An 18,783-nucleotide genomic window follows, 5' to 3' on the forward strand; every position below is an offset into this window, starting at 1 on the left:
GAAAGACTTCAAAACACTATATAAATTACAAAAAAATGACACAGCAATGAAATGATGTATCATTTATGCATTGGTCCATCAGCGATGATGGACGTTTGACATTTCACATGAATAAACTTTCCTTGCTTTTTTTTAACCTCAGCACTCCTAGTTTAATATTATAATTTGTGATATATCTTCCAAAACTTTATCCATACATCCACTCACCTATTTGATTACTTCCTTTGTAACCTTCAGTTATTTTTATTTATCAGTCTGATTTGTCAGGCAGGTATAATAAGCAGATATTGAATTCCAATTGATTGAAGAGCTCATATATTTCAACTGATATCACCAGATTCCATATAAAGGCCTTATACAGTGAAGTTTTCATTTTTGTACTGAACAGAAGGTGGAGGAGAAAAAATGGAGTCTTTTAATCCATATTTTCAAATGGATTAATTGTTCTTCTTTTTTTCTGGTTTATTTTTAGGATTTTTTTCTTTATTTTTTATGGCGTGTTAAGAATTCTTTATTAGGGTGAGATACATTTGTCACTGTTGTGAACAGGATCTCCAGTGTCACTGGAACATTGCAAAGTGGCAACCTTCCCATACCAAATGATTCAGTGACAGAAAAGCCTACACAGCATTTTCACTGGCAAATGAAGGAAACATTTATAGTAACAATATTACTCCTCTACATAATGTTTGCCATAGTTGAGGGAGAGACTCTGTTTTTCATTTTTAATATTCTTGGCATTGGTGAGACCTCTGAGACATCAATATTTGACTGATACATATTTTTCCATCTCTTCACAATTGATAATTTCCTTTACATTCAGCATTCCTCATCCTTACTACTGCCCTACCCATCTCAAGTCCTATTTTCCTACTACACTCCCATTTGTTCATAGAGGTTTCTATTTCATAAATCTGATTTCTGTATAAAATCCTGTGGTGGGGTGAGAAACATGGTTGTCATCAGCCTTCTCACCTGTCTGAGGACCTTTATGCATTTTCTTTGTTTGAAGACTGGTAAAGACTGGACCGTCTTGTGTTTTAAAAGTATCTGCATTACAGTTTATTTTTAATTTTAATGAAAACATATAAAATTATTTTTTTAAAAGTTCATCGTGAATTAATTGTTCTTTTTTAGACTTTGTACTTTTACATTTGCTCCCACAAAAGTCAGTTGTAAAACTAATGCCAGTTACTAATAGAGCAGATTTAGGCCTCTCCTCACTGCTTTCAAAAATTATATTCTAGTATGTCTATGATTTGAAAACTATTTTTTTCTTATAACGTTATGTTGTAATGTTGTAATGTCATGACATCATCAAAAGTTCTAATTGTATGACTGGAAGAAATATTAATGTCATACTACATAAAACCTTTCCATTAACTTAAAAAAAAACACCTTTGTTATCAAAAAGTGTTGCCGTAAATTAAATTTGGATTAGCTTTACTGCAACAATTCTTAAACAATGCAAAAAAAAAGTTGTATTAAAGAAATGATTTCACACATTTGAAGGTTTTTTTCAGTGTTCCAATATGTACCAAATGGACTCAAAATACTGGTTCAAGTTTGGGCTCTACAATAAAAAAGTATTTATACATTATGCACCTCTTTATTTCCTTAGTTCAAAACAAACTTATTTTAAGTAATAAAAATTCAATATTAACGTGAAATAATCAGTTCTCAGCTATTTTTTGAAAAGATTGATCGTATACCTGACTTAGTAGTCTAACCATAGGGAGGCTTTTAAAACACTGCTTGAAAAAAACATCTAGTATAAGTTCCAGAGTTTTGAATGAGTTTTAATTGTAATTTGTCAAAAATATGCTAAATTTGAAATGACATACTTTTGATTATAGAGAATGTGGCATAAATAATACAATACACCTTGCCATGATAATGAAGGAAACTGACAATCTTAAAGTCACTTCATTCATCCACTTCTTCAAATAACTGCTTACCAATGAATACTTACGGAAATAAGATTGAAAACTTTCAGAAATGTAATTAATAAAACCCTGAAGCAAGTTTCTATACATGCCATGGAAAGTATTGGAAATTTTCAGGTTCTCACTTGTTGAAAAATTCTAACAATTTCTAATAAAGTAATTGAACATTTTTGCAGAAATCATTATTTGATGGGAAAAGAGCAATGAGGAACTTTGTCTAGTAAAACAGAATTTTCCAGTGAAGAGAACTAAGTGTCCCCTCAAATGTAAATTCAGACTGAAATCTTTAAGCAGTCTGCATCAGATACTCTAAAGCAGGAAGCAAGTCTAAAGACAGAGTCACCATCTATAATTGTGTACAGAATCACAGAATGGTGTCAGAAGGGACCTGAAAGATCATCCAGTTCCAACACCCTGCCATGGCAGGGACACCTTCCACTAAACCAGGTTGTTCCAAGCCCTATCTAACCTGGCCTTGGACACTTCCAGGGATGGGGTATCCACAACTTCTTTAGGCAACCCAGTGTAGAGGTATACACAGAAAACTTTATACATGGAAAACCAAAGCTATTGCTTCTACACAAAGTGACAGGAACAAGCAGGCAACATTGGGATATTCAGCCTGATTTTACATGAATGCATGTCCTTTGAAGTGACAGAATTTCTCTGTACTCTTACAGAATCAAATCCTATATATTCAATTGCTGATACAATAAAATAGTAATTTCAAGCTTTATAATAACCATTCTACTTGAGCATGGGGGTTTGACAAGATGACCTCCAGAGGCCCCTTTCAGATGTTCAGTGATTTAAAGATTTGTTGGGGGTAAAAAGTTAAGTTAGCATCTTCTTCCCTTCCCCTCCTCCTTAGCAGACATAGATGAAAATTAACACGAAAGATGATTCTACACTGTCCCTAAACTTTTGCAGTCATTTAAATTTTTAAGGAAAAATAGAATTTATATAAAATACTTTCCAAGCTCATAGGAAAGCATGGGCTGCTACATATACATGTGTGCAGGAGTATCATGCATGTTTGTCCTTTCTTTCAGGTCAGTCAGAAACTGTCTAAAGTAAGAAATACTCTTAAGCTGAAATAGTTGAAAATTATGAACTAGAGGGTGAATTAGATCATGGCAGAAAAAAACCCCAAAACAAACATACTTTTGTTTGTCAACTTCTTGAACTGCACTGTTGTATTGACTGTTAAAAGGTGCCCAACCATGACAGTTATTTCTGCACTGCCTATGAATGTTGTCTTTGATTTTATACCTGATCTGGAACTTAGACTGAAAGGCTTACAAGATGCACATACTTATTCCACACCTCTAAAAAGACAGAAAACATAGAACCTAAATTTTTTATCCATTGATGAGCATGGAAGCAATCCCAATGCAGTACCAAAAAATTAAACAGCTGTTTAAGGTTTTCTATGGAAGGCCTTGACAATTTCTAGAACAAGCTCTGCCAAGCTAAAGATCTAGAAAGGGTGAAAAAATAACAATAAAAACCCAAACAGATTCACATCCAAAAAACAAGCATATCATGATGGGGAAAAAAAAAAGGGAAACAAAAAGGATTTATCAGAAATTTTACAGAATTCTATAACATACATCTCCAGCTAATATGCACCTACATCACAGGCCCATCACAGATATAAAAATATATAAAAAATGTATACAATATTATGAGGTCAGTGTCAGTGTCAGGGTATTGTAAATACTCAAAGGATGGTTTTTAATTGTATCTGATACCTATATTAAACTGTCTTTTTATGATTTGCATTTTCTTGTATTGAAAATTAATATATCTAAATTGTGCAACTTTCACAACTTTGCTCACTGCTCAAGTATCTTCTTCATTTTCCAATAGATAATATCCAAGAGGGCTTTAGACAGAGCTGTTGTGTGCTCCAGTTCCTTTGCTCCGGCTGTCCAGGATGCAAGGACTGTGTGGCACTCATCAAATGAAGAAGGAACTCTATCTTGAGTAGCGCATGAAGGTAGCATGTACCCAGCTTTTTTAGAATGGCATGATGCTGTAAGACTATAAATTAGAAAAAACCCATATCTTATCTTTATACAAAAGCTTCCCATTATTAAGCACTCCTGTTCCTTACTGAGACAAAATCACAGCAAGTAAAAAGGAGTTAAGACCCAATGACCCTTGCCTCTACCCAAAGAAGCTCCAATAATTTGGCTGACACCGCCAGAGCTGCATGACTTGTTTTAGGAATTTACACCAACAAAAGCTGGCTTTTGAGCCAGGTAAGTACCCAGCAGCTACGTGTCCACCTTCAAGTGAAACAAACAAATTACTACATTTGCAACATCAACTTGTAAAAATTTATTTGATGTCTGTGCTACATTTACTGGAGGAATGTTCAACGTAAAAGAGTATGTGACAGTAAGTATCATTCTCTTTTACTCCCTTCCTTAATACAAAAAGATGGTAACAAAGTTATAATTGACATTAATGCTTTTTCTTCCTCAGTGATTTTTCCTATAACTCTCTGCTAGGACTGATACAGCTGAGGGGCAGGGTATCAGCACAGAAGGATGAGTGCTCTGTATTGCACAACTGAGTAATATGTTCTGACAGATACACTTGACACATAGCTTTGAAAAATAAGGGTACAGTATTAATGATTCTGAGGTAACTAATTAAAGAGGAGGTTTCCTGTAACTTTCTTCTACCCATAAATGACAGACTTTCATTGTCTCCCAGCTCCAATGAAATCTGAGCTGGACTGCAGTGGAGTTTTAGTGATTTCTGAATGGCAGGAGAAGTAGCTGTAAAGCAGAGACTGAATAGACAACACCACACAGGAGAGATGGGCATTCACAGTCAAAGGAGTCTGTGGTGCCACCAGGATTATCAGTCACACAGAAATGATCTACTGAAATAATTGTGTCTAAAATGATATATATCAGAAATGTTACAATGTTCTGATACTTATCTGAGTGAGGGAGGTTTTCTTTATTATGGCTGAGATCCTCTTGCCAAGTGTTTTGAAATTACTTTTTTCTGTTCAGTTTTACACTTTTTTTTTTTTGTATTATGACTCTCAGGATACTAAATAAGTAGGACTTGAGTTCTCATTTACTCTAAAGGGCCTTTACATAACTTCTTATAGAAAGGTGTCTTAATAGTCATTAATCCAATAGCTAAATGGAAGAATAGTAATTTAAATAACAGCTCAAGTGTTCCTGAAAACAATGTCTTTTCCATGGCCATTGCAGGATAATAAGGGAAAAAGAAAGGATGCCGTGCTTACTAGCAAAAATGTGCTGTGTTGTGAAAATATTCTCTGGAGTTGTCATTTATTATTTTTAAAGGAAAGTTTAAAAAAAAAAGTATTTTTTGCATCATCAAACTATCCCTAAGAAGCCTTCAGAGGCACTTCTAACTTTCCTAAAGAGTTATCAAGTATTTACAACCCATTTTTTCATGTATTTACTGTCACAATAGTAAAGAGTATGTTTTCCTTCTATGGGAAGCCCCAGGACAGAGAGGGCAGAGATCCCAACCCTCCTGTGTGCTGAGGAGGAAAGGCTGCACAGCCACACCAGCTTTGGAGGTTTAGGGTATCAGACCTGCACCCAGGTTTTTGAAGGCCTTGGGGAAGCAAATTTCTGTATCCCAGTTTCCTCCATTCCAACTGACAGCAGATTTACTGAACACATCTCATGAAGGAATTTCTAAGAACCTCTGTAGATTAATTAAGATTGACGTGGGTATTGAGAACATACACTTATGTGTGGTTTCAGTACCGCTGTAACATAAAACGATAAATTATTTTAATTGCTTTATTTAGGAGAATTCAAAGCCACACTGTGAGCATACCACAGAGACCTGAGAGATTTTTGCACCTTTATAGTGGATGACAGCTGTAAGCAGAGCACTGTAGCCAGGAGACCTGAAAAATAGTCAAACTATCTTGGGATTGTATTTGAGCTGATAAAGTATTTCAAGTTTGACAGCATTTCCTTTAATGTGGATGTAAAGTCAAAGACAACAGCTTTGAGAAGTAATACTTGCAGTGATTTATATATATAATTATTTCATAATATTAGATACAAAAAGAGCATTAATATTATGAATGCTGCCAGTTTATGGTGCATGTTTCCACTGAAACAGTCACACTGCAACTGCCAGCACAGCCCTACAAAGCTGTCGTGTGTCAATATGCCTTTGGGGATACAACTGTTTCAACCAGGCAGATTAAATCAAATGGACTGAGTGCTCAGGATGCGTATTTATACAGACATTTCATATACTTGTCCCATTAGTGCAGTAGCATGGCAGGCACCTAATATGAACCAAATTTAAAATTCAGGAATTCTGATTTTAGTGGGGTTTTTTTGTTTGTTTTGTTTTGTGATGTTTGGGGGTTTTATTGTTTTGTTTTGCTTTCACTTGTTTGGTTTGGGGTTTAGTTTTTTTGGGGTTTTTCATTCTTTTTGGGGTCAGAGTGTTTCATATTCACTATTGGATAAACACTGTTGAAACAAAAATACTGATGCAATGCTAAAAAAAAATCTCTTCAGTTATAAAATACATAATGTATATAATACACAAACACCCAGTATTTACCAGTAATAAAGAACATAGAGATAGAAATGCTTTAAGTCAGTTTCCTTTATTAGAAAAAAAGAAGACAGAAATTGCATAAACTAAAATGAACTTTGAACCACAGATGAAAGACGCACAAAGTTACATACATTTCTTGACATTGTGTTTGGAAAGATGCTGAGGGACATTGCAGTTAAACCATGCACACGTTCTTCAGGGAAAAAGCAGAGATGACAGCAAATGCTGCATGCGTGAAATAAATCAGTGGAGCAAAATGGTAGTGAAATATGAAAAACACACAAAAAAGTCACTGTTTCACAAATTAAACTATTTTGAGTGCAGATTTTTTTCCCTTGCCTTTCACACAGTTTTTGAAAAAAGAAACTTACAGATACTGCAGTGTTTCCAATTATTTTTCACAGAATTAGTTTTTCATACATTGTATATAATTTCTGCTGTAATTCTCTCTGAAACATTCTCAGTAATTTTGCTTGTATTATAGGGCACTTAATCCATGTATTATAATTAAAATTATATGAAAATAAACTATACACTGAAAATTGCCTCCACAAAAATGTTAAACATGTGAAATAAATATACAGTACTGTTAAAAAGTATGTCATAAAACATAATGGAACTGTGGTGGCAAGAATTACTACTACAGTTTCTCACGAGTTTAGAACATATGACAAATGAACAAAAATGGATATTTTTACCTCAGTTTCTTGATCTAGTCCTTGTAAAATACCTAAACTTAGTACAGATCTCAAGAATACAACTTCCATACAGGTACTGATTTTAAACAGGCCAAGTTGGTAGATATCTACACTTGATATTTGATGGCTTAATAAAGCGATCAGCTTTATTAAGATTTTCCCTGTGACTTTCCATCGCTTATATATATGACCTGATAAATATAAAAGGAAAACTGAACATTCCTTATATGCCTGGTGAACTGGACTAGATGAAGTGGATGTAGGCAGTAAATAAGTAAATGTGGTAAGTGTAAATGAGCTCTAGACGTAGCAGATTTCAGTGACCTCAGAAGCTACATTTGTCTTGATACTGTTGAAATTGTTTGCTAAAAGAAATCTTTTTTCTCCCTTTGCTCCCAAAAATCCTGAAGAAATGAGCAATCAGAAATCACACTGGACAATAGGTAGAAGACTGGACACCACTAGCAAAATCACAAACTGTGTATGACTCTCCATTAGGTCTATTTTTAAAAAAAAAACCAAACAACTCTTTTGTTAGGCTTAACTAGTTAACTTTACATTTCCATACACATTTGAGTGGAACTATTAAAATTAGTGAAAGGGTATCGCGTGATGAAAACCTGCACACAGGAAACTGACTGACTATTGGGCATAAGGTTACATGTGTACTTAAATCACTATATCTGTTCATTTTTAAAATATATACTTTTTATATGCATATCATGTTTTTTGTGGCATTCCTTGGCCTTACACTTTCATCAGATTTCTAAATGGAATATTATTCTGTTGTTTGGTAATAGCATGTTTTGTACACCTCATAAAAACACTCAGAAATTATATTTTATTTCAAACATATGCAGTATATGCATCTATTTCTGGACAATAATTTTCCTATTTAGAGAGACAACAATTTATATTCTAATAAGCATACTGCAATAAATGAAGGATCACATTTGAAGTTGCATTATGTAAATACTTTGATTTGTGAATAATTTGTAAATCTTAGGAACTTGTCAAAACTATGGAAACAAGACAAGAAATAAAATCTCATTAGGGAAGAAGCCAGCATTAGACTCAAAAGGTTGTAAATCAGAACATTTAAAAAATACTGTTCCTTAGAGATATACTGCTATATCACAGAATAATCATTACTCTTTTTAAGTTTCTGTGCCACCAATTTGGATTTAAGGCATAAGTTCAGCATAGAATATTTTAGGACTTGATCTTACAGACAGTTTAATATTAGCATTTCAAAATATATGACAATGTTAAAAATGGTAACATTTTACACTGTCAATCATAAGACCTAAAATCCCTTTTACAATTGCTACATTTAAAGGAACAAATTTACTTATCTAACATTTAAGTACTAATGTCAGCAGAATATTAGATTCAATTTGTGAAGGCATATTTATCATTTTACAGTTTAAATTAAAATTTTAAGCTGCTTACTCTATACCTATGAATTATAATTTAATTTGCAAATGTCTCTGTTCACTTTTCCCCCTTGTACTTGTCTGTAAGAAGCCAAGACTTCAAAATCTTCTGTATATTCCCACAGATTGAACAAAATATTGTGAAAGAATCACACTCTCGTTTTTTAAAGAAACTATCATGAAACACTAAAAACTAAAAAACTAAAAACAGAACTGTATTAGTTCTTCATCTCAGAAGATACATGACAACCCAAGGACATTATTCTCTTCCTCTTTTTCTTTCTCATTACAGTGGTTTTGGGTCACTGCCCAGAACTGCCTGGCTCTGCTGTCACATAATCCCTATAATATTGGCTTAACTCATCATCTTTGGACTTTGATGGGAAGAAGAGGGCCAAAAGAAAAGGATCACATTCAAAGTACTTGATAGCCTCAAAATGCAAAGCACAGAAGAATTTAAATTGGAACAGACCTAAAATTTCTCTCACTTAAAGGAGGAAATTTATGTAGTTTTCAGCTGAAGCTACTATCAATTGGGAAAAAAAAAAAAGATAAGTGATCCAAATTTGTCTCTTTATCCCACTGGCATTGTGACAGAGAGGATAAAAGCCAACTCGTCATTTATAATGTATATTTAGCTTCTAAAATTTCTCAAGGCTTTTCATTATCTCCTTCCCAATATGTTTGGAGAGCTCACAGCCGATCAGTCTCTGTGCCCTAATTCCTATCTTGTCAACTTATCTGCAATGTTAGAATGACTTGCTAAGATAATAAATTTATAGATGGTAAAGAGTTCTTCAAGTGTCTAACCAGAGTTGCATTTTTTTTTTATTTTTCTGTCTTTATACATATCTGTAGTATTGTCCTGTCTTGCTTTATTAAAAAAATAAGAACAGAGACAAGTATATGACAGGTAAAAATATGTTAGAAAAATTTAGTAGAAGAACTTTAAGGTTTCAAATTTTAGAAAATCAGGAAAATGTTGCAAAATAAGGAAATATCAGCTGTGCAACCTTAATGAGACCCTATTTTATTTTTCAGACCTTTTCATCCAGTGGCAGATGCTCATTAGTTGTGATTGCATCTGCACTTTGATTTTCTCTACTGTTCAGAACAGCTCTTTATTATCTTCGTTGTGTCCGCAAGAGAAGATTCTGTTTCCTTTTATGCATCCAGTCTCTGTGTTACAATGGGATCAAGGGTTTCTTTCTTACTATTTTCACTATCTGGATTTTTGAAATTCTTAGGAAAAAACCCCAAAAACTGTAGTGAGAAATTTGAACTTAGAGGGTTGTATGCACAACCCATTCTATGCAGAAAGTAGCAAAGCCTTTAGCCTTGAGATAAAAGAGAACAGACTTGCAATAGCAACAGCAAGCAAGGACCAATTGAATTGTGTTGTAAAGCATAAACACTAACTATTAGCCAATAATGTGCTTGTATTATTCACATGCTTTTAGAGGTATGAGATATAGTGTGTGAAATATAAACAATAAATCAGAGCACTAACAATACTTCTATGAAGGTCATGTCTTTGACTCTCGCGCCGAACCCTTGGGAGCTCAAAAAATCAACAATTTTTTTTTTTATTTTAAAAAACAAAACAAAACCTCTTGCAAAAATTCCTGCCCAAGGTGATTCTTTCCCCATAAATAAGTTTAGCATTAGCAACAGCACTTGTCAGACTTATGTGTTCTCACATCTGAAAGTTTTTGGTGAGTTATGTGTAGCTAGTAATTCCAAAACCTCTGCAGCATAGTTAAAGAAAAAAATTTCATTAAAAAAGAAAAAAAAATCTATCCTTCAATAATTACCGTCTCTTGGCTCTATAAGCACTTAAAAAATAAATAGTTTATGTTGGAGGAATAACACAATATAAAGACAAAGTCAATACATATATTCACATTTGTTCATGGAAAAAAGGCTTTCACCTGAGTGAACCCAAAGTTTCAACTCTCACAAAATTAGAACAGAAATTGCCAGGCACATGTCAATGTAATTAATTTCAAAGTAATGCCATGACTGTAGTGACAAAACACAGTGGCAACAGCCAGGGATGAAACAGTGGCACCACTTAACACAGCGAGATATCACAATGAAGCCAGTATCTTCAAAATAGCAATTTTTTTTTAATTTAAGCTACTTCACTAAACTACATAAGTAAATATTAAAAAAAATATCCTGTTCATATATTGGTCTTCAGAATTACACACATGCATTCTGAAGACATCTTACTTGTGACAAGGACTAGTATGCTAAAATGTTTATTATTTGTTTTAGATGAGGAAAGGTTTAATCAATGACGTTTTAACGTCTTCCAAAAATAAATTGAATCTGGCAAAAAATTATCATAATATTTTTGATAAGAAATTCCCATAACTGGGTGAAGATATATAAATACTTAAATTTAAACAACTAATTTTGAAAGTATAAGATTTTATTAAACCCCAAAAGGTATAAACTATAAGAGGGAAAAAAGAAAACCAACAGGTACAGATTATCATATTTTGTATATTTAGTAATAATTTGAAGGGAAGGATCTTTAATATTTAATTCTGCATTAACTTTCAAGTGCATTGCTTTCTTGGGTTAGTCTGTATGCAACAGCGAAATGAACCATAAACTTAGATGACTATATAAATTTTAAAACCAAATATCTACAAAAAGTCTCTGTGGACTCTAAGTACATAGAATAATTTTTTTCCTGAGGTTCTGTGTACCTTGCTCTAGCTGCAGAGCTTGTAAGCCATGCTTTTAATGTGTAAAATAGGAAAAAAATACCTTATTCCATTTTCAATACAGGTCAAAATTGAACCCCCTGGAGCTTCAAGTCCAACAGGTATCATAAAATTGAATGTGTCACCATTACAGTCAGGAGAAATGAGTTTGGTGGGCAAGGACCTATTTTATGTGCTAACACATGGCAGTGAAGAGGCACAGACAATGAATATGAAATTAAACCACTATGAATTCATATATTAATTAGAGAAGAAATCTTTGTTAATACCCATTAGAAAGTTGAAAACAGTTCTATAGACATATAGAATCATAGAATGGCCTCGTTTGGAAGGGACCTTAAAGATCATCTCATTTTAATTCCCCTGCTGTGGGCAGGGACACCTTCCACTAGACCAGGTTGTTCAGAGCCTTTTCCAACCTGGCCTTTCTATTAAGCATAAAATTTAAGTACATTATAGAAAGAACTAATACAAGGAGAACTCTCTGCAAAGTGTTACTATAATAAATAATAAAATTGCTCTCATGCAAAATCAATTGATGGTGTACCTGGAAAGTCATGCAGATCACAATGGTAAGGTCTCTGCATGGATTTCTCATAATCAAAATATAGTTGAGAAAAGAGAATCATATCACATTGATCAAATTCAATAGGTCACATTCTCCAAGTTCTGTCAGACTGAAGGGTCAAGCATTATCTGTTGAATTTGTCAGAAAACTCACAAGGTTTCCAAAAATCCAAATGATGAATTTTACACACACAGTCTGAAGTAATTACACTGTTTAGGATCTTAACTAGGAATGGAAACGTTAGAAGAGCTATAGAAAAGTACAATGTTTTAAGGTCTCTGTTTATTTCCCCATAAATATAAAATTAAGAGGAACAGGAAGAGCACATATTTATCACCTTATCAACAGTATCCGAACATGCACCAGAAACTTATGACTACAATGAAAGAGAAAACAGCAGCATTCAGCTGCAGGCACTGGCCTCCATTTTCATGTCTAGTAGCTTCACAGCATCTATCTGTGTGGATAAGAATTGTTAGAGAATATCAAGAGTGTGAAAAAGAAGTAAGTTTGAGGAAAAAAAAGTGAAAAAGTTGAGACAATATGAAAAAGAAAGTATCAAAAGGAAAAAAGTGACAGTGGGAAAGAAAAAAAGAGAAAAAATAATTAATATTTACATTGTGCCAAAGACAATCACTAGAAAGACATTAACAGAAACATTAAGTTACGATTAAAGTGTGGATGAAATGGTAAACATTCAAATGCTCTGGTCAAATGTGGCTTATAACATACTAAAACTGTGGGAAAGATGTACCTTATTAGCAGCAACAGGTGTTTCTCCACAGCGCCCAAAGTGGCAAACTCTTAGGGCTATCTTTCAAACAATTTATTTAAACGTTTAGCCTGAAGCATGTTTCTTGCTTCCCCTTGAGATTCAAAACAATTCAGCCAAGCCCAATCTAAATGCAATCTTCCATGTGATTTTTATGCTGGAGGTACTTGGAACTCACAAAACTACTACATAACATCTATCAGAAATAGTAACCATTTAAAGCAAGGACACACAACAGCCTACAGACTGAAAGGAGAAACTGTAAAAACGTCAGTAAGTACACGAAAAGAAGGTTCCAATCATGTACAGGGATAAAGAAGAGACACACTTGTTAATCTGCTTCTCCTTGCCTAATGAGTTTATCTTGTTCTTGAATTATCATAGGAGTTCAGAATAGGCCACTGGGAAAACTGGCATCAATACTATGCACAGAGGTTCACTTGAAATAGGAAGCAATTAGCACATGCACCTGAGTAATTAAATATTGACTTTAATACTACGGTGGGAACAAAGTTATTTCTTAGGTATTAAAGTCAGACTGTATGTCTCGATGCAGTCTGGTGCAATATATGAAGTTTGCAGGTATATTTCTACTAATATTTATATTTAAAGTTAACTTTCTGGCAGATATTACTGTCAAGTTTATGAAATATAGCGTATTGACTGGATTTTACTTTTTTCCAGCTACAGTAATAGAGGAATTATACGGATAGTAACTAATATCAGTATTAGTCTACTGTTTCAAAAGACACTTCCAAAGAAATGTAAATATAGAAAATCTTTTGTAGTATGAACAATAACCTCAGTTACACCTTCATTCATTTGCTTTAAAAAGTGAATTTTAAGAAATTGTAATAGAAGCAGAAGAAAACTATTAAGCTAAATGTATAATATCAGTCCCTTATTATAATTATTTAAGCTTGAAAATAATTTACTTAAGACTGAAATCAGTGTAGAGGATACTTTCTGGCATCCAAACAGAAATATATTGGAGTATGTCTCTCAATGTAGAGAGGTCAGAGTCTGAAGAGAGGCCAATGGAAGATAAATACACAAATACATGATCAAGACAAGCAGAATTTAAGCATTACCCAAAATCAAAGAACTTTTATGTTTTAGGATATGAATATTCTGGTTTTTTTTTTGCAACACACCTGAAATTTAGCTTAAATGACAAAGCTGTTGTTTTTTGAATATATTCGTGTGGGAAACTTGCCTTTGGGACATGGATGCATATTTAACCAATGAATTATCTTCTTATTGAGAGGAATGTCCCTATTCTTTCACAAATAAACATCTGAGTGTAGGTAACTGTCAAGTAGAAAAGACAGTAATATAAATAAAGTAAGGCAATTATGGATTTTATCCCGTCATCACCCATATTTCTAATGCTGAGTTTTCAATAACACACAGTTTTGAAGAAATCATCAGTGTTCAACTCAGCTTTTATATTTTACAGTATATACCTAACAATTTCATCTTTTAATTGGCACTCAGGATTATTTTAATTATAAAGAAACAGTATATTGTCAATTACCTATAACAAATAGTTCTGGCAAATAAGAGTACCATACTTGTAAAGTGTGGCCTGGTATTCAACATTCTACATCCATGAAGATTTTATTTTACCTCACAGAGTTCAAAAACATCAGCAAATTTATATGGCAAAAGAAAAAATTAAGTTAAATTCCTTTTGAAGAAGAAATTCTGAGAATAAAAAATCGTTCTTTGCTAGACCTACTGTTTACAAACAGAGAGGGGCTGGTAGATGATGTAGTGGTTGGAGGCCGCCTGGGGCATAGTGACCATGAAATAATAGAATTTTCAGTCCTCAGGGATGTAAGGAGAGCCACCATTAAAACCTCTACTTTGGACTTCCAGAGAGCAGATTTTGGCCTATTCAAAGAACTGATTCAGAGCATACCCTGGGAAACAACCCTTAAGAACAAGGGGGTCCAGGAGAGATGGACATGTTTTAAGAGGGAGATTTTGAATGCACAGCAACAGGCTATACCAGTGTGCCGAAAGGCCAGCCGGAGGGGAAGACGGCCAGCTTGGTTAAATAGGGAGATTCTGCAAGAAATCAGGGATAAAAAGAAAGTTTACAGACTATGGAAAAAAGGGATGGCTACTTATGAAGAATTTACAGATAGAGCTAGGTCATGCAGGAAAAAAATTAGGGAAAGAAAAGTGGAATTTGAAGTAAATTTGGCTATTTCAGTTAGGGATAACAAACAGTCCTTTTATAAATACATTAATAACAAAAGGAGGGGCAAGGAAAACCTCCATTCTCTGTTGGACTTGGAGGGAAATATAGTTAAGGAAGATGAGGAGAAGGCTGAGGTACTTAACACCTACTTTGCCTCAGTTTTCACCAGTAAGACAGGTGGCCCTCAAGACAACTGGCCTCTGGAGCTGGTGGACAGGGAGAGGGAGCTGAATAGCCCTCCTGTATTCCAGGAGGAAATAGTGACCGACTTACTGAGCCAGCTGGATCCTAACAAGTCTATGGGACCAGATGGGATCCATCCCAGAGTGATGAAGGAGCTGGCAGAAGAGCTTGCCAAACTGCTCTCCATCATCTTCCAACAGTCCTGGCTCTCTGGGGAGGTCCCAGATGATTGGAGGTTGGCCAATGTCACCCCAATCTACAAAAAGGGCTGCAAGCAGGACCCTTGCTACTACAGGCCTGTCAGCCTGACCTCCATGCCTGGCAGGGTTATGGAACAGTTCATCCTGAGTGCAATCACACAGCACCTTCAGGGTGGACAAGGGATTAGACCCAGCCAGCATGGGTTTAGGAAGGGCAGGTCCTGTCTGACCAACCTGATCTCTTTCTATGATCAGGTGACCCTCCTGGTGGATGAGGGGAAAGCTGTCAATGTGGTCTATCTGGACTTCAGCAAGGCCTTTGACACTGTCTCCCATAATATACTCCTGAAAAAGCTGGTAGCCCATGGCTTGGACAAGTGTACCCTCTCCTGGATTAAGAGCTGGCTGGAGGGTCAGGCTCAGAGAGTGCTGGTGAATGGAGCTGCATCCAGCTGGCGGCCAGTCACCAGTGGTGTTCCCCAGGTGTCTGTGTTGGGTCCAGTCCTGTTTAACATCTTTATTGATGATTTAGATGAGGGGATTGAGTCCATCATCAGCAAATTTGCTGATGACACCAAGCTGGGAGGGAGTGTCGACCTGCTGGAAGGCAGGAGGGCTCTGCAGAGGGATCTGGATAGACTTGAGAGATGGGCTGATTCCAATGGGATGAAGTTCAACAAGGCCAAGTGCCGGGTCCTGCACTTTGGCCACAACAACCCCCTGCAGCGCTACAGGCTGGGCACAGAGTGGCTGGAGAGCAGCCAGGCGGAAAGGGACCTTGGAGTACTAATTGACAGGAAGCTCAACATGAGCCAACAGTGTGCCCAGGTGGCCAAGAAGGCCAATGGGATCCTGTCCTGTATCAAAAATAGCATGACCAGCAGGACCAGGGAAGTGATCCTTCCCCTGTACTCTGCATTGGTGAGGCCACATCTTGAGTACTGTGTTCAGTTCTGGGCCCCTCAGTTCAGAAAAGATATTGAGGTGCTGGAGCGGGTCCAGAGAAGAGCAACAAGGCTGGTGAAGGGACTGGAGCACAAGTCCTATGGGGAGAGGCTGAGGGAGCTGGGGTTGTTTAGCCTGGAGAAGAGGAGGCTCAGAGGTGACCTCATCACTGTCTAGAACTACCTGAAGGGAAGTTCTAGCCAGGTGGGGGCTGGTCTCTTCTCCCAGGCACTCAGCAATAGGACAAGGGGGCATGGGCTTAAGCTCTGCCAGGGGAAATTTAAGTTGGATATCAGAAAAAAATTTTTACAGAGAGACTAATCAGGCATTGGAATGGGCTGCCCAGAGAGGTGGTGGATTCACCATCCCTAGAGATTTTTAAACACAGATTGGACGTGGCGCTGGGTGCCATGATCTAGTAAATGAACTAGAGTTGGACCAAGGGTTGGACTCTATGATCTTGGAGGTCTTTTCCAACCCAATCGATTCTATGATTCTATGATTCTATACTGCTCATCTGCTATTCAGTTGTAGGTGATGCCTGTGATAGCTGTACCATAAAAAGTAGATTTTACCAAATATAGTCTATTTTTTTTCCTATTGACATCTTTGATAGTGCAAGCCTTTTTGTCTCCCTTTCTGATCCATATCAAATAAGTTCTATCAATTTTAGTACAGGATTTCTATTGCTTTTCATGGAACAACTTCAGTCTTTGCAGGGAATGAAGCAAACACAGCTGGTTTTAGCCTACAGCAAGAACACATCCTATCACTTTCAACAATGATCATCTCCAGGATTTGATGAGAAATGGCTCTTACTCATCAAATTCTAGTACAGTTTGCAAAACAAGAGCAAATAGGTTTTGTGTAGGCTGTCATCTTTCTGAAGTTTTAGTTATTAATTTATCTGTCTGGTGTGATTCCTACCAACTCCCATTCTCAAAGCATGAGATCTCAAAGACATATTTCATCTCCCTACCCTTCTACTCTTCAGAAAATAAAATTCAAAATTTATTCTTCCATCACACCATTACATGCTGAAGACTTTACACTTTTAGCTCAGAATTATGATCTGAACAAAAGTCAGAAAAAAGGCTTCATTTTCAAGTTCTGAGTTTGGAATTACAGTATCTTTCAACCTATGAGAAAACGATGCAGGTACCTTCACAAGGGTAATATTTTAGCTCTTTCTTCCTTGTGAATATGATCAGAACTGCAAGGAGACTAACATCCCTCAGGTTTTCCTTTTTCACTACTGCATTTTTTGATTCATTTCAGATGTATTTAAACTCCAAACTAGTCAGAGATAGTAATATTGTAATGCATGGACTCGTACAAAAGAGGTATTCAATTTTAGATCCTTGGAGTTGAAACTTTGCCAGTGAAAATACTTTCATAATTTTTTTTTTCATTTCAATTTACTGTTGCTACCTAAGCTGGTGTAAGGATTGAGGGTCAGAAAGTTATAACTTTTATTTGCCAAATATTCTGATTTTTGAAATTGTGTAAGGTTTTAACACAACGTTTTGCCTACTGAGCTACAGAAAATTTTATTTCTGTCATTAGATAGCTGTTTAAAAAATAAAATTCAGGAATGTATTAGTTTTGAAGACTCCACTCTCTGAAAGAATTAGTGAAATTGTCAACTGTGTTCATTAGAAGCCACGAACTGATGGATGTTCGTGCATGGACACACACACACACAGAAGGGCAAAGTGGTCACAAACTATAGGCTGAAAATGCCTTTCTGTGTGTGGTCACAAACTATAGGCTGAAAATCAGGCCAAAATGTTATTCCTGGAAAACTGGTAAATAAAATTCTACTGCCTTATCTCAGAGATTTAAACAGGAAATTTCTAAGCCACACATAGGGAATGACACTTAGTCCTGGCCAATATTGTATCACTAGTGTTCAACATAATCAGTGGTTTGGAGGATGGCACAGAGTACCCACATTAACTTTGCTGATGACACAATCTCAGAGGAGTGGCTGATGCACCAAAAGGTTGTGCTGTTGCCTAGAGGGACCTCAACAGGCTGGAGAAATGGACTGACAGCAACTTCAGGGAGTTCAGCAAGAGGAAGTACAAAGTCCTGCCCCTGGGAAACAGCAACCCTAGTCACCAGTCTATGGCTAGAGACCGCACAGCTGGAACATAGCTCTGCAGAACAGGCCCTGGGTGTCCTGGTGGCCATCAAGTTGAACAAGAGGCAGCAAAGTGCTCTTGCAGCAAGAAAGGTTAATGAAAATTACAGAAGAGGCCTTGGTCATGCAAGTGTGACTTTATGTGATACCCTGACCTTGAGGCTTGGTTGTAAACAGGTAAAATCTAATTTTGATCAGACCTGAAATGATCTGAAATCTAACAAAAGTGCTCCAAAGGGCCCAAGAACTACTCAGTTTGGAAGTTTATTCACAGCTATGTTAAGTCAACAATTGTTAAATACTTTTATAGTGACTAAAGAGCATGAATGAAGAAGGGAGCTTTTTGGCT

General features: G+C 35.9%; 1 protein-coding gene across 2 annotated transcripts in view; it reads right to left on the reverse strand.

The window, feature by feature from the left end:
* The window catches only part of NCAM2 (neural cell adhesion molecule 2), a 286,120-nt gene that overhangs the window by 17,163 nt on the left and 250,174 nt on the right, over nucleotides 1-18,783 (reverse strand). Inside the window, exon 16 of one of the 2 annotated variants that reach the window (XM_071563041.1) lies at nucleotides 12,321-12,436. The exons of the other annotated variant lie outside the window; for it this stretch is intronic. Within the exon in view, the coding sequence (XP_071419142.1) occupies nucleotides 12,321-12,436 (116 nt within the window). Of the gene's footprint in view, nucleotides 1-12,320; nucleotides 12,437-18,783 lie in introns of those variants that run through there. 2 annotated transcript variants of the gene reach the window in all.

Source organism: Pithys albifrons, chromosome 1 (assembly GCF_047495875.1).
Source record: "Pithys albifrons albifrons isolate INPA30051 chromosome 1, PitAlb_v1, whole genome shotgun sequence".
NCBI classification, from domain to species: Eukaryota; Metazoa; Chordata; class Aves; order Passeriformes; family Thamnophilidae; genus Pithys; species Pithys albifrons.